This window comes from Ammospiza caudacuta, chromosome 9, assembly GCF_027887145.1.
Source record: "Ammospiza caudacuta isolate bAmmCau1 chromosome 9, bAmmCau1.pri, whole genome shotgun sequence".
Lineage (NCBI taxonomy): Eukaryota > Metazoa > Chordata > Aves > Passeriformes > Passerellidae > Ammospiza > Ammospiza caudacuta.
In genome coordinates this window covers 23283156-23300411 of record NC_080601.1, presented here as the reverse complement: position 1 = coordinate 23300411, position 17256 = coordinate 23283156, and the positions used below count along the sequence as shown (strand labels likewise).

The 17256-nt window shown below is 37.3% G+C and overlaps 1 protein-coding gene across 3 annotated transcripts in view; it reads left to right on the top strand.

The window, feature by feature from the left end:
* EXOC6 (exocyst complex component 6) overlaps positions 1–17256 on the top strand; it is an 87349-nt gene that overhangs the window by 53546 nt on the left and 16547 nt on the right. For all 3 annotated transcript variants that reach the window (XM_058810091.1, XM_058810090.1, XM_058810089.1), the window contains exons 19-20: positions 1917–2058; positions 9802–9875. In XM_058810091.1, coding sequence (XP_058666074.1) covers positions 1917–2058; positions 9802–9875 — 216 coding nt within the window. The remainder of the gene's footprint in view (positions 1–1916; positions 2059–9801; positions 9876–17256) is intronic.

Below are 17256 nucleotides of genomic sequence, written 5' to 3'. Positions count from 1 at the left end.
TTGAACTTTTATTACATTACAGTGGCAGCATAAATAGGACATGGAGCTGATTTGATGGAGCAGTACATTAAACAGAGATGCACTAGTTGTTCCATTAAATCAAAATGACATTTCCATTAAGTATTTCAAATGCACTACACTGTAATTACATGAACTGTGGCCCATTTAGTCCCCTTCTCACCTCCCTTTTTTGCCTATTCTTTTTTTCTACTCCCCCCCCCCCCCATTCATATTGATATTGTTCTGCTTGGGGAATAGAGCTGCATGTCTCCCAGTATAATTGCTGTTGGGTTTGGGAGACTTTTAAGCATGCTGTTCTTGTATTGTTTCCTACATTCTTTGTTGTCAGTTCATCTATTTTGCTCAAATATGTTATTTGCTTTTCTGAGATTTTCAATTAAGAAACTGACATGTCATTTTAGACAAAAAGCTCCTTACAGTTCAAGGTGTCCTAATGCTAGAAAAAAATCAGCAGCAGCCATTTAATGTTTCAGTGTGAATGTGAGGAGAGTTGAAGGCTTTCTATTGTATTCATTATATTTTAATTACCTTTTAACAACTAATGGATTTTTAAAGCATGATTTGGGGCCAAATTTGCTTTCTCTTATGAAAATTTTCTGCACATGAAAATTCAGTCATCTTAGCAAGTTGACATATTAAGGACAAGATCTGGCTCTTCAGATGCTGGAGCAGAATTTTCCAAACTTTTTGAGACTGTGAACTGTCTGTTATAGTTGTTCATTACTTATATGTGTTTCTGGGAGTCAACAGTGAATTGATCAACCTGACTTTGCAGAAAACAGCTGGGGAACCATTACTTTAGAGAAGCAGGTGACATCACTGTACTGATGGATAGAAGTAAAACAATAGTGCCATGTGCTCCAGTAGCTCTGTTATGTTATTAGGATTTCTTTTGTATAAATGTGTTGTTACCTTTGTTTCAATATCATTGTAACACACACATCAGTTGAAAGCAGTGGTTTCAGTACATTAATCTACAGAGATTCTTGTAGTTGCGTTTGACACCCAAGATCACTCTGTTTTAAGAGATGGCAGTGCTGTGAATGGAATAGTGCCATCTGGTTTGGTATCTGGTCTCAAGTGGTTTTCTTAACTTTAAGGTAGAATTTTGTTATCTTTAAATTTTAAATAATTTATTCAGGTTAATGTCTGACTTTGTGTTTTGTTTTTTGACCTCATGTTGGGAAAATTGTCTCAGTTACATGTAGATGATGAGGAGAGCAATATTGCCAGCCAGACTGTGATTGGGAAATTATTTCTATTTTGTACAGCAGAGGGCTGCATTTCATTTTGTAAGCAGTTGATCACTGACAGCACTGATTTATTAAGCACCTGAGATGATGGATAAGCATGAATTTTTAAAGTAATTCAGCAACAAACTTTGAGATGGAATCTGAGTAGTTAAACTACCAACAATTAGCACAAGCTCTTACAAGAAATGCCTCAACCAATTGCAGTCATTTTGGTTTATGTGAAGTTGGGGGGTTATTTAATTTGCTATTGTTAAAAATATGCTGCATGTTGATTTTCATTACATTCTTGCTTTCATTCTGTTTGGGTTAAAAATATTTAAATAAATCCACAAAGCTGTTCATATGCTTCAGCAACTTTAATTGCCATTGTTTTGGAAATGTCCTTGTATTCGTGAAGACTGTTGGATTGCTGGAAGAAATATCCATAATTGCTTTAACATCTATTTAATCTAATTCTCTGTTTGATCTAATAGAAACAAATCTAATAGGTCAAAGAAATAACAGGAAGTGTGATCTCTCTCCTTGTAATCTAAGTTTTGTATCATTAAGACTTAGAATGTATATTAAAATCCAATCAGATGAGCAGTTCTTTAGTGACGTATCATTTGTTTCTATTGTAAAACTTGTTGCTTTTTCTACTAGGGAAAAGTGGCCCAGACAGCTTGCATGTCAGCCTGCCAGCATCTTTCAATGTCCCTAATGCAGATGCTACTGGACAGTGAATTAAAACAAATAAGCATGGGAGCAATTCAGCAGTTTAATTTAGATGTGATACAGTGTGAATGTAAGTATATATTCCCATCTATATTTGTCTTAATATTGAAAAAAGTTATTTAGTGTAAGCTATATCGTGATCCTTTTCCATAATCTACTAAAACTTTGTCTTTTATTGAAAGTAATTTAACAGTACATCTTCTTGTGAAAGTATTTATAAGTAAGTATGTTGGCATTCCTGGGAAATTTTTTTAATGCAACATTTCTTTTTCTTTTTCAGTATCTAAATTGAAACATATGTTGTTGTTACTCCTAATGGGATCATAACCACTGTATCCAGTAAAGATTTAGTTTAGTACAAAATTGCCCAAAACTACTACATAAATATTAAGTTTTAATGGTTAGGAAAAAAAGTCAAATGTCTATAAAATTCCAATGTTTTCTCTTGAGTTCATCTATTATGATACAGATATTTAAATGTGCTGTTATGTAGGGTTTCCTCACTCCTAGAACTGCTACTGCCTTACTATGCAGAATAATAGTACTCATTTAGTAAACAGTTTTTTTTAGATGCTTAGATGTTTTTTTGCTGTCACTGTTCAAAATATGGTATTAGAATTATTTTACAAACTGGTTCAATACAGCACTGAAGGCAGGATTAATTACCTTGTGTTTTGCATGGAGCTTGTGGCTCAGGGTGAGCTGTTTATCTGTAGGAAGGAAGTTCCAAGAATCGGTGTTAGGACTGGTTGTATAGTTGGTGGCTGAGATACAGTGGAAAGGCTCACTAGAGATTTTTTCAATGTGTGTTTTCAGATTCTTCTGCTCTGTTGTTTTTTGTTGGTGTTTTTTTTTTCCCCAAAGTATCTTTGCTGTTATGTATTTGAAGCACAGAACTCAATCATTTTGGTGACAACTGTGAAATGGGGCAGTTATTCAAGTCATATCCTGAGGCTTTTAGTTTGGATACATGAAAAAATTTGGTGACTATTCCATTAGCAGCCACCTATGGGAAACTGAAAATATAATTTCAAGCAATTTGGTTAGTATCACAAAAGGTTCTTGTGGGACAGACTTAGGGGTGTTTTTGACATTTTAACCATATGCTTGTCTTTCCTTCTCCTGCTTTATTTGTTGCATTCCAGCTGAACTCAGTAACAGGCAGAGCAGGCATCTTTCTGACAGTCCCTCACTGTCCAGCCTTAAGGCCTTTCAGGGCATGGAACAAACTGACAGGACTATCAGGGTCAAATTGATAGAATATTTGTAATTGTGACATTAAAATTCTGTGATTGTACACGTCAACCAAGCAGATCACGGTTTGACTTTTTCTTACTTTTAGTATGCTTGATATTGCAAATTTATCAGTGTACTTTTCAGGTAGGTACATGGGAGTGTGTTTGTGCATTTGTGTAGCTTCCTATATGTAAAAAAGATACCAGTTGTTAAAAGAGAAATTACACAGTATTCATAGCACTGACATCATAATCATTCATCTTAACAAGCTGAATTAATGGAAGCACTAAACCATCAAGTACCTTCTGAACACATGGTGTAACAGTGAAGAAAACTTGTCCATTACAGTATTATTCTGTTTCTAATATTTAAAATATCAGCACAGTACTTCACTAGTCTCTGTAGATGACTAATGCTGTGTTTCACCCTGGGATTTCTAGCAGTACAGGGATAAAATGCATGTCTTGCAGTTGACTTTCACAGTATGAGCAATATATTCACAGCAAAGAAGGGAGAAACTCCACTGTTTCCAGCTGTCATCTGGTCTTTGGCTTGTTTTCAGACTGTTTCCTTCTCAGGCAAAGGCTGATATGTGCCCTGATTTGTGTCATCCTAATTTCTGTTGCCATTCTGTCTACCATCTTTGGTTGATGCACAGCAGAAACTTCATCAGTGAAGAAATCTTAGTAGAGTTTTATTTAGTCTAACATGATAACATTTCATTATTTTAAAATAAAAAGGCAATATAACTGTAAGACGACATGGTTTTTCATATGTAGCTGTTATTCTGAGTATATGGCATGGACAGGACATACCAAAGCTTTGGCCAAAATAAGAAAGTTTCATAAAGCTAGTAACTTAAAAACTGGAAAATACATTCTTCCACCACTGTGTAATTTCTAGCATGGGATGTACAAGGCTAATAGAAGGAACTTAATTTCTTCCTATGTGAAAAGCCTTTAAAGCATAGTAGGAAAAATTATTTTGCACAGAAACCCTTTGAGCACCTTAAATACAATTATGGAAGCTTGTCAGAATGGTTTGTTGCAACAAACCACATTTTGCAGTCTGTGGAATAAAGGAGTGACACAAGGTTTTACTCAGACTGCTTTGCTGATGTGGTTTCATTCATAAGGTCCATCACAGGCACATTCCGGGCCTCACTGTGATGCCTGTGATTTATGTTCTTGCTCATCACCCTCCCCCAGCTTTATTCTTTGATGCTGTGGGATTAATGGATACGACAGTGACATTTCAATTAGTGCTTAGAGTGGGCGAATAATTCACAACTGTTGGGAGTTTTCTACTGTATTATATTAATGGGTTTGACATTGTAATTACAATGGAGTATACTCATGAATTTTGAACTAAGAATTTAGATGATATATAGAAAATTATTAATATCTGAAGACAAAGTTTTAAAAGTTCTTGCCAATATTGTAGAATTTTTTTTCTGATCTTAAACATAATTTTACTCTTTCTAATATGAACTGGAGAGATCTAAATAAAATCAGAAAAATATGATAATTTGTTAGGTTTTTTTCTTTTCTGTTTAAAAACAATGAACAGTCCAAACAACAATCCAGCAATCTGTTAAAGTCAGTAAGTTCTCTTCTTAAAAAAAAAAAAGTCATCATCATCTCACGCTTCTTCTGGCATGTTTTTTGTTTCCTTCCAAACATTCCAAAAAGATTTGAGTTTTATTTTAATTTTTCCTGTTCTAATGAAAGTATTTCTCTACTTCCTCTGCAAATTTTATAACCTAGAGCAGTGTTTTACCCCTGTATTTTGTACCATTCTTTCTTAGTGGTTATTTTCACTAGGATGATTGAGATTAGTGAAGCACTGTTTAGAAAATAGAACGTACTAAGTCCCATTGAATAAAATCCAAACAGCAGTCTTTTTCTTGAATATTACATTTTGGTTCCCCAAGGAAGGAAATGGGTTGGGAAGGGGGTGTTTCTGTTTCTTGAAGATGAAATTCAAATGTGGGTTACTGTATTTCACTTTACAGGAAGAAAGGTGTGCATAATAAAACATTAGCTTTTCAGAGGCACCATCCAGATCTGCTTAGCTTACATCAGGTTCTTATTAAGGAATTCAAACTTATCTAAAGTTGTAAATGTTGGAAGAGCTAAATGTTTTTGTTTTTTCTTATTTATTTATTTTAACATGAATTGTGAGGCAGGATTAGTTAACAGAACGAAATATGGGTGAGTGAGCATCCTTCTTCACCCAGATATGAATGGGTGAAAAGGTTTTGGGTCTTGCCTATAAGCAAGCAAGGGTTAGTGGAGAGTTAGTACAAAGTACTCTGTATTTTCCTGATCAGCCCTCTGTGTGGCTTCCTGGCAGTCCCTCCTTTCCCCCACTGCGTGGAGAGTGGCAGTGTCCAAGAGCAAGTGACATCCTGACCAAGGTGTTGTCTCTCTGCTGAGCACCAAAAGTGGTCTCCAGGTGGGCATACCAGAAGCTGGGGAGCTCAGATACTGCATTTCCTTGAAAAGGCACATACTCTTCTCTGGAGGCCCCTTGCTTTACGTGCCTCCTGTCCCCTCTGGGCAGTCAGGTTAACCTCTCTGGCTGGAGGCCATCCTTCATCTGCCGCCCGCATGTGGCAGCGCGGGGGCACAGGAAGCACAGAGACCTTGCTGGCACCGGGGGCTGCTGCCTGGCCAGCTGGCAGCTCCCTCAGCAAGGCTCCCTCCAGGCCTGTTTGAACAGCTGGAGCATCCAACAGGGCTGCAAAGTGGCTGAGATAGTCGCCTGATTCTCTGCTCTTCCTTTAAAAATACTTCTGTAGCTTTGCTGTCCCGCCTGTGAACCAATGCTATGAGGCTGGAGTTAAACTGTCCTCATTTAGCTTTTGATTCAAACTCTGGACTTTGGTTTTTCATTTCTTCCACTGAACAGCAAAACTATTTGTCAAGAATTAGGTTCTGAATTCCCAGACCAACAGAGAGGCACAACCAGATGATGCCTAAAAGATGGGATTTTTAACCAATAAAATTAGAAGACCTGTTAATAAATCTAGAATTGTGTAGAAATTCAGTGCAATTTACAGTTAAAGATATCTTAAATTCCATTTAGTAGATACAGCCTTTATCTTAAATCTCCATTAATACATATATGTATATATGTCTATTCTCATATATCCTGTATACAAAATGTAATTATAAGATCAAAGCACAATATTAAAAAGAAAATGGACTGAAGTAATCTTTGCAACATTTATATTAATCATTATAATTTATGTGTTACCTCCCATCCTGTTTTTGTATATTTGTTTCATTTGATCCTATCTTCTTTATATTTCTAAACTCTCTGTTACAAGGAAGTATGTTGAGATTTAACGTACTGAGGACCCACATTGTTCTTGTTCTAAATACACAGTATCAGCAAAGCAGAGGAAGAGAAGATGTTAGCAAAAACCTTGTGAATACCAGATTCATATAATGTATATTTTCAACCGATTTTCCCAAATATTTGAGTTTTTGATTCAAACTGCCAAACAGCCATTTGTTTGCCCCTAAGAGTGACAGTTTAATAGTGATCTTTGCATTTCATTCTCCTATATTATAAAATTCCAGAATGCTTTTATGCATATTAAGCCAAACAACAACCAGCCCCCTACCTCTGCAAATCCTCTTTAAGCCTGGAATGATTGTAGGGGGTGAATATTTTAAAAGATGTATATATGACAGTGTTTCATTACTATCTAGAAAAGGGCCCTTAGGACAAAGACATTAAGAATGTTAATCCTGTTCTTATATCTTCCTAATATGCTGTGCAGTAGAAAATATTTAATTAGCTTTGTAAAATTGTTAGCAAAACTTAAAAGCCCTGTGCTGAGGGTGGAGGGGGAACTGTCTGACTGTTACCATAAGTAGATTATCTTTTTGCCCTCTGAACTCATGAAATTATAATAATGAGGCAAATTCTATTGTAGTCGCCTGTCAGAATGTTCCAAATGTGAGAATAAATGTTTGTGCTATAATGAGTGTCCCTAATGTTGTAAATGCATTCGTAGTATAAAATTGTAGTTTAAGAGGACAAAGCTTGTACAACAATTAGGTTTGGTACATTATGTACTTCTTGTTCTACAGCTGCCATGCTGCTAGGTATTAAGTAGAGAAATGTAATTATTCTGTATTATTTAATGCATTGGGATAAATTCCAAACTCTCTTAGCTTGATGAGCACATAAAAGATGCAAATATTTGCCCTGTGGCATGTAAGAGTATTCTGCTGTAGGAAAATATCTCCCGGAGTGTAAAGTGCCAAAAGCTAACTGAAAAGACTTGCCAAAGGTCACAGTTTTCAGTTATATTTATTTTTCAGTTCTGTAACCCTTTTTTTGCCATTGATCTTCTTTCTCCCAGTGCTAGCTATAATTGTGGAGCAGCTGGAAGAGCTGAGGTTCTGGTGGGGGAAGCTGATGACAGTGTACTGTGTAAGAACAGAAAGTTAGGATCAGATCAGATGATCTGGTGGGCCTTACCTTTCTGCTTTAAGGGGTGTAGAAAAGACTCCTTTTTACCACCACGCATATCCTCCTTATTAATGTGCTACCATAGCTCACAACTCATGTATCTCTTCTCATCTCTTTGCTGTGGAGCTTTGCTTAGGATTCCGTGCTGGAGTGTGGTGTTGTGTTTTAAACTCTGGGTTTGGCTGGCCTCAGAGCTCAGCTTTGCTGTCCTTAGAAAGGGTGTTGCTAGTGGCCATGAGATACCTGCAGAGGACAGCCATGTAGACAGACACACAGGCTTCAGCCTAGGCTGTGCAGTAGGGTGCCTAAGGTTCCTAGGCTTAGGCATCTTTGTAATTCTGAAGGCTGGTGATTGTACAAGCTGTTTTGTCTTTCCTGATTTAAAGAGTTTATTATGAGAAAACTCTCCCTATAAAATACTGAATGTAAGGTATGTTTTTCTACTGTTTTCTTTCTTTTTTTTTTTTAAGGGCATGTTTGTGGTCAATTAAAATTCCATTGAAACGCCTCTAGAAAGTTGGTGTTACTTATAAAGTAGGAAGACCAGACAATTTAAAATTCACACTTGAATACAGTAATCAGTGAGCATTTGCCAATGTTACCAGAACTTGTCTGTGACATTACAATGGTCTCCCTAAGGCATTTGATTGTTATTTTTTTCTTTAGTTGATAAAGAATAAAGTTCTATTGCAGTTGAATTCATTCTCCTATTACATGACTCTCATAAAATAACTTTTGCACTAGTGTAATACATGTAATAAATTCTGTTTCTACTGGTAAAGCTGCTTCTCTAATACCATATCCATCTATTACCTAAGCTATTTTTAAGTATTCTGAGATGGTCCTAGTAGTTTCTTGTACCATTTAAGTAAGTATCTAAAATTGTGTTCCATGTAGTCATTTTTAGACTTGTGAAATAGTCCGTCTGAATTCATTAGTCTGCTTTAGGTTGAAACCATACATTCAGAAGTAAATGTTTGAGGCCATTATTTTACCATCATCTTAGCTCAGACAGCAGTGGTTTTCTGAATTTTACCTCCAACATAATCCATGTTTTCTAACTAGCCATTTAAGAAAATATATTAATGATTTCATATAACTTCTAAATGTTAGTATTAAGAGCACTAGAGTTTAGCGCTGGATCTGGAAATTGGATACATTTGTTTTGTTTCCTCTACAATTGAATGACCTGTTTCTCAAACTTGGAAAAAAATATTACCTTTCACTGCCTTGGATGCTCTTCTCTAAAGCTGTTGCAGTAGTATCTACTTTGTTTTGTTCAGAGTTCTACCTGAAGGGCGTAAGAAAAATACTCTCAAGTTCTTTTGAAATAAGATATCTAAACTGAGTGAGGATCTGAGGCATATGTTGTTTGTCTTTGTTGCTAACTTGTGACTGGGATAATAACAACAAAAAGTGCATTTATTCTTAAGTTTAACAACTATTGATCTTTTCCTGGTTTATACAAGTAGTTGACTTTCTTTCACTTTCAGTGTTGCCATTTTTGTATTATAAATATATTTTTGCTTGGCAATTTTGACAGCCAATTTTGGGTTCAGAATGAGCAGAAGTTCATTACGGATAAGCAGGCTAAAAGGCATGAGCAGGCATTTCAGCTCTGCACTGACCATGGCATGTAGGGCTTTCTACCTGTTGTCTACACATGAAACCAACTCTCACCTTAGTGTTTGTCTTTTAATGATGTTTGGCTGGAGGTGAAGGTTTGCTGTAACAAAGGCAGATGTCTGAAAATACATTGACAGCCATGGAATTGGTATTATTTTGAAATTCTTCAGTAATCATGCACCTCAGGCTAAAAAACATCTTGGTTTCTGTGGTTGTAGCATTACTACTGGGTTAGAACTTGAAGAAAAATTTCTAATAATACTCCTACAAATATTATTATTTTGGATTATGGGAAAAACTGTCAAAAGGTTGTTTGTTGATTTGTTTGGTTTAAATCACTGTGAATTGTTAAACTATTCCTATGAAACTATGCTACTTAGCATTTATATTGCATAGAGCTTGATTTTTCTGTTAGACTAAAAAAATCTACATCCGTAATATTTTAACCTTTTCTTTGCAGTGTTTGCTAGTTCTGAGCCTGTGCCAGGATTCCAGGGAGACACCCTGCAGTTAGCTTTCATCGACCTCAGACAAGTAAGACACTAGTTGGTGTTTTTTATCCTTCTAATTTCCCCTTCTGACCAATGCTGAAGTTACTAAATTCAAGAACCTTTCATGGTTTTGCATTCCCATGTAATTAGTTGTGAAAAGCAGTTATTTGAAGTGTTGTTAGTGGCACTATTCCCTGTAATTTAGTATAAAACTGTTTCTCCAATGTGTGGTTAGGGGGCACTGTGCTACTGGTAGTACTGTTATGGGAATACTGGATTGAATTTTGGTCCTGACAATTTTGTGAAGATCCTGTGATGTCTTTTTGCAAAAGTGTACGTGTCATCCTGGTGTGTGCTGGTCTGATTCCATTGTGAGCATTTGCTTCTGTCTACAAAACTACTCTCTGGATAGCAGAATCAGGCATCGTATTATTTAACATTTCCTTTCCTGAATTTGTTGCGTAGAATTCTATTAAACTGTTGGAAACAGCTTTATTCCCACTGGATGATCTTTATTCTACATGAAATTTAATTTAATTATATTTTAAATGCTGTAATATTGGAGGCACTTTTCCACAGACCTTGCCAAAAGGAAAGCTTTCCCAGACTAAAATCTACTAAAATCTTGTCAATTTGGACTTACAACCACCATTATAAAGAATCTTCAAAACATTTTCATGCTTGAAGTTAGCTTTTACAAAGGATTTATTATTTCACAGAATTGTAAGTATCATATAAATAGTGAAATGAATAATTTACTGCACATGGGAGATCTTTACCCTTCTGCAGGTGTTGGTGATATTTTTCAGTGCCATTATGAGCCTATCAAAGTCATTAAAAAATAAGAGAAAGTAGAAAGAATTCTATACCAAATACCAAATGAGAATATTTTTGCTTTTAATAGTTTAGTAGTTTTTTCACAACAAGATTATTAAAGGGCATTTCAGAAGGGAAGCTTCTTGAGGCAAAAGTATTTAGATTTCTCGTGGTAGTTAGAAAGGACTTAGTAAAATATTGTGTCTTTTTAAATGAAAAAACTAAAAGCTAGAGTTGTCTGTTACATTCTCACAGTAATATAATAATGAACAATATCTACAGTGGGTAGGTGTGTACAATGTGAGAAGGGTACAGGATTATGGCTACAAGACTTGTTCATGCCACAAGTCTTGTCTTGACTGGCAGCCTTCCTCTTTTGGATTCTCTTTTAACTCTGTTTTTATTGTCAGTGTTAAAAGAGCTAAACAGCTTCCAATTTGTACTTAGATAATTTCATTTGAAGGGAAAGGATGTTTAGATTTTGGCACCATTTCTGTCATTTGCCTAAGTGGAGTCCTTGCAGAGCCTATGTTTGTTTCAAGGGAAAACATGATTTCCATATATGCAGAGGGGTGTGTACATCCTGGCTACAGGAAGTAAAGATTTTCATATGTTTTAAGCACTAACTGAGGAGTATGTTACTTAAGTAAGTATTATGTTGTTTATGATAGCTCTTCATTTATGTTAGCAATTATATTTAGAATTCTCTCAAGCACTTTGCAGAGGATGCTCTGTAGGTCATGTGAATTTGATTGACTTAATATATTTTATAAACAGGAAAAGTGTGAGCAACTCTCTATTGGCTTGCAGCTGGAGCTTGCAGATGTAGAACAGCTCTAGCATATTTGATTTGGTTTGGTTTTTACTATATTTTTGTGTGCATCACCAAAAGGTATTTCAAGCACACATCAAAAACTTCTACCATTTAGTAAGGATTTTCAGTGCTTTCCCTCTTTTCCTTATTTGTGATGCATTTCTGTCTTAATAGGGTAGATGACAGTTCTTTTCAAGAATACTTAGAAAGGCAACAGAGCCTTTTTCAGAAGGTTCTTATAAAAGGTCATGCTTCTGTTTTTTAGTTTGAATTTGATACTTCTTCATGAATTGCAGGATATGAAAGATAAGGAAGTAGGTCCAGTGGTCAGGTTTTACCTGCCCACCCGGACTGTGCCCTGAGGTCAAACTCCTGATATTGGCTGTTTGGTACAGAGGAGCTGATGACAGGTAGGGGCTGATACAAGGGGGAAAGCTTGAACCATATCAAAGCTAAAAGGCAGGAGATTTGGGACTCAGTGAGAGACTGTAGCTAAAAGATGGATCAGCAGGATTGCCCTCTTCTTAAAAAGCAGCTGACCTGCAAGGGAAAAGACTTTATCGTCCTGCCAATCACATGGTTGCTAATGGAAGCCAGTTATCTCAACAACAGCTACTCCCTCTGTGCTGTACCAGTGCAGTGGGTTAGATTAATGAGGATTGGGCAGTAGCATATTCTAGCATGTTTTACTAACAAAGTACAGTCACTTACAGGGAGCCAGCTTGGAAGACAGAGAGAGGAGCTACACCTGAATGATTACCATGTAGGGAGGACCAGCTTTGAGAAGAATTGCCATAGGTATTTTCAACCTAACCAATTCTTGATCCTCTGTCTTTCCCTGGAGACAGTGTGTAGGCAGCATGTTGCCCCCAGCAAGCCCACTTTCCTTCTTCCTTCCACAGACATAGAAGAGCAAACAGAAACAGCTGGCACAAGAAAGAGTTGTGTCTAAGAAGACAGCAGTAGTTAGTAGCAGGAAGCTCTAAGAGGACAGAAATCACAAAGGAGCAAGCCCTAACCAATGTCCCGTTTGAGCCACCTTGGTCTCTTTATGCTATTCTCCACTCAGGACTTTTGTCATACTTAACATGCTCTTTAAAGATCTCTGTAATCTGAAGAAACCCAAGTCAATAAAGATTTTTGTGCTATTTTTATCACCACAGTATCTCAGCATCTTACGCAAGTGACTTGGTGGGGTTAGCTGATCCCACTTGATCATCTAGAAAGAAGCTTGCAGTTCCAGCTAGTTTAGCAGGCAGAAAATTGGGGCAGATTCATGGATCTGTGCAGCTGCAGTAATTGTGTCATGCCTTATGCCACTTGTCTTAGCATATGACCTGAGGTCACACCTAGGTGCACCCTTTGACCCCACTTAAAGCCATTGAGGGGCCATCTCAGTAAGGCAATTATCAAAGTGGCATGTGCTGCTTTACAGAGACTGTCTCTGGCATCTTGTGGAGATGACCCAGCTCTCCTGCAACTTGCTCTCTGACAATCATTTCTTGCTACTGTCTGTACAGGGAACCTGGGTAAATAGTGCAGTTTATTCCCCAAAGTAGGGAAGAATAAACTTTGGCGATTTTGCTACCAATTCAGATCCTAGGTCAATTGGAATTAACCTTCCAAAATAAACAAGTCTTCGTTTGTCTTACTCGAATCGTCTCTGAGGAGGAAGCACAGGCTCTGACATGAATGAGTTTCTTCCTGGTTATGATCTGTTCTTTACCGCCTAAAGACTAGGGTTACAGTTCTGGAACGTGAGGCAGTTTCTTGTATGTCCTGTACACTTAAGTACTGTGAGGATAAGACATGAATATTATAATTTGTGTGTTATTCTTTGGAGAGCCAGTGTAGTATGTAGTGGACAAGAACAATAACCTTGTGGTAGGCTGAGAGTTCAGCAGTTGCTGTCCTAGGCCAAATGTCCTGATTCTTAACTGAGTGAGTGCTAACAGATACCTATTCTTCAAATCAAATTATTTCCTGCAGAGATATAACTAGGCTGCCAACACATCTTGACTTTGTTTCACTTTTGACTTGACAAGTTGTTCTTCATGTTTCTGCCCACCATCAGCACTGCTTCTTAGGGGCTTCTTCCTCTGTCTCATCTCAGACAAGTACTCATCTAGCTTGATGATTTGTGGAATTTCCTTGTGTTGCTGGGTTGAGGAGAACTGTGTCTTATCTATGTTCTTTTGGCACTTAAGTACATGTTGTTAACACCTTCCAGCTGCTGTCAGTGTTGGTCCTGCATCAGGCAGCAGTCTCAAGTGAAAATAATCATAGGCTGTTAGTAACTGCAGAGTTAAGCAACCACAGTAGCAGTATCTCCACCCACATGGCAAACAGAGTTTACAGTCTGATGGTGGTGTCCTTCAGATGGAAGACCAAGGGCTGTGATCCACAATGTCCATAAGCTCTGCTTAAGTGTGGGGGAAAATTTTAGAAGATTTTCAGCAGTTTTGTATTTTCTCAATGTTAGAGATAAATTGGATGCAAAGTCATGACACAATCAATATGATTATTATAGAGAGTAATTTATCATAGAAACATTAGAAGATACATTTTTGTCAGATTTTTGTTCATGGTGTGTGTACATAAGTATGTGTCACTTCTAGGAACTGAAGTTATTGGTAGTATGCAACATGTATCCATCAGCAAATCCTGATATTTAGAAGTATAATACATTTTCTTCTAATTCTGAATCATTGATAGTTTATTTGGTTGCTTGTCCATTTATACTGGAATGTATTTTCTGGTGAGAAATACTGCTAACCTTGTGAACTGTACTGTTCCATGCAAAAAATGTAATGTAAATTTATTTGAAAGAAGAAGTTGTTATTACTACTTAATATAGTCCTCCTCTTTCTTCCCATTCATTACTGAGACATAGCATTGTCATTCTGAAGTAACTCAGAGGTAACTCTGAGGTAGGTAGGTAGGTAGTATGTAACAGACCACTGGGCTTCAATCCTCGGTACAGGATTTTCTGACACTGAAGGCAGGGTGACAGATCAGTCTTCCCCACTGTTATGCTTGCAGTGTTTAAGTTGAATTAATTTCCTGCGGCAGTAACTACGTTTCAGCTCTGGCTTGTCTCCGATTCCCAAACGTGCAGCCTGCCAAAGCTCTTGCCATCTGTATTCCCTGTGGAGAGTGCTCTTGAGCCCTTCAGAGAATAAGTTGCAGCCTGTTCCCAAACCTGTTGGCCATAAGTCTTGGAGGCTGAGGGCTCACAAGGTGTGCTCTGGCTTCCTTTACACGCTGCCAGCCCACAGAGTGCCTAGGCTTTGAAATTAGTGGGGTACACCCACCCTGACCTCTGTTCTGAGTCTTGAACTGAAAAAACATTAGGAGTTTTCAAGAGGGAGAAATCCCCAACAGTATGTTTAGGAGTAAGTCTTAAAAACTTCAGAGTTTGAAGATAAAAGTAAGACATTTTTCATAAGGCAACAGTTTGAATTTTTAATTAGAAAGTAGTATAGAGCATTTCATCTTTTGCTTCCCGAGGGAAATGGTTGCTGAGACTTTCATCTTTGCAGAGGCTCTTTCACAATGCTTACTGATCCCTTTCCCCCTGTTATGCACTCCCCAGCTTCTCTGAAGAAGCAGAGGAGCATGTTACATCTGTAATGTGAAGCCCAGCCTCAGGCTGCTATGTAATGGGATTTGTGCTTCTCTAGTTTTCAGTGCAATGCTGCTTATTTAGCTAAATGAAGGAGCTCAGGTTTCAGACAGCAACAAAGCAGGAGTTGCATCTCCCTGGATTTCAGAGTATGGACCCTCACTTTGCTGGAAGAGGAAGGCAATTCTTCCTGGACTTTCCTTTCTCCATAAATTGACTTGTTACTAAGGCAGGAGGGCTTGAGGCACACTGAGCAGAACAGGCACAAGTTGACGTTCAATATCTCATGTATTTGCATCATACAGTGGTAGCATGCATATGCATCTCTGGGTTTAAAATGACAAAAGTTATTTGAGTATGACTGCAGGCAAAATGTGCATTACCTGCCTTGCAGGGAAGACACAATATTTCTTCAGAGTACTATATTCTTCCAAGTAAACAGGAATTCTTCACACAAATGTGACAACTTGTTTGTAAGTACTTATATTCCCCGGTGGAATCTCTTTTGATTTCTCCTTCTCAGCTGTGTTCTGCAAAGCCTGTAGTTAATCACAGTAGGCTCAGATCACAAGCTGTGTGTATAGATATTTGTGAGGATGATCTCAATCAGTGCTCTGTACACAGAAACAAGCTGGCTCATCACTGGGATGGGATTTATACCTGCCAGCTGGTAAGAATTAGGAAGCTTGGGAAACAAATGCACAGAAATTAGCAGCAGGGGGTCAAAAACAAGCATGGCTTTGGATTCACTATCTTGATAAGGATTTGCAGAATCAAAGCAGAATGGCAAGTTAGTAATTTCCTGGTAGTAAGTATTCCTACCCTGTAAGTGCCAGAAACTAAAAGCACACATGCTGGGTATTAGGTGCCTGTGTATTCTTTGGGACATTAAATCATTCATCAAATTCAGTGTGAAGCAGATTGTATCCAGTTCATGTAAATACTCCTTTTTTCAGCAGAGAAGTGTCAATAACATGCTGATCATGTACCAGGTTTTTGCTCTAGATCATGGTGTACTAACAATGAGGGGCCATACTTGAAAACAGGTTTGAAAACCTCGATGTACAAATGCTGTTACTTCACTAGCTCTATCAATACCTCACTTAACAAAAATGATACACATATGGGTGTTTAACTACAAGATACCCCATTCCATCTATGACAAAAACCTACTTAGTAGTTTCTCCAAAGGAAAGTATAGGATATTGCACAAAAGGCTGTGAGGTATTAATGTGTAAGCAGAATGCCATCTCTTCATCAACAGTAAGGAATGGCATAGGTACCTAAATCATGGAAATTATAAAAAATAAGACAGTTCCTTATTGTTTCTTTTAGTTAATTTAAGGGATACAATTTTTTGAGTTCTCCTCTTACTTAATGAGATACACACAAGAACTAAATGAGCCAACAAGAAATCTGTACTATATATTTAGAAACTACACAGAACTTGGGAAGCATTGACTCAGCTTGACTTGGAGACCTGCAGATACCAGTCTTTGAATAAGATGAATGCCCTTTGAATAAGCCTCACTTAAGGCATTTTATTTTGTTGTTTGGTGATTTTATAATTTTGGAACTGAGACAGGAAATCACATTTATTGATCTGGTTTGTGTGGGTGAAACATTTAACTTAGAACTGTGCAGAGCAGTTTCATCTTCTAAATGGTACCATCATGGAAATCACTAAAAGTTTCACTGGAAAGGTTGATCAAAGCAGATATGAAGGAAAAAAAAAAAAAAGAAGAAAAGAAAAATTTGGCAAAAGCTGCTGTCAAGACTATTTAGATGGACATATCTGAATCTCTGAATACTACCAACTGTCACATTTAATCAGCTTTAGGCTCTTCTTGGTCATCATCACTTTTGCAAGTCACAGTTTAGAAATAGTTAATCAATTAATTCAAAACCTACAGAGCTGTTGTTATGATGAAAACTTCATATATCTGGAAAACCTTTCCATTCAAGAAAGCTCATCCCATAGTTACAGAGGAAATTCATATAAGACTGGGACCTAAATTTTATCCTTGGTAGTTGAAGTGATCCCTAGAATACTCTGCATGTAATGTTAGAATGCAAAGGCTTCTGTTTCCTTGGGCATGACACTTAATTTCTTTAATAACTGGCATGCTGTGGAACACTTTGTGAGGTAGCCATTTCCAATGACATTAT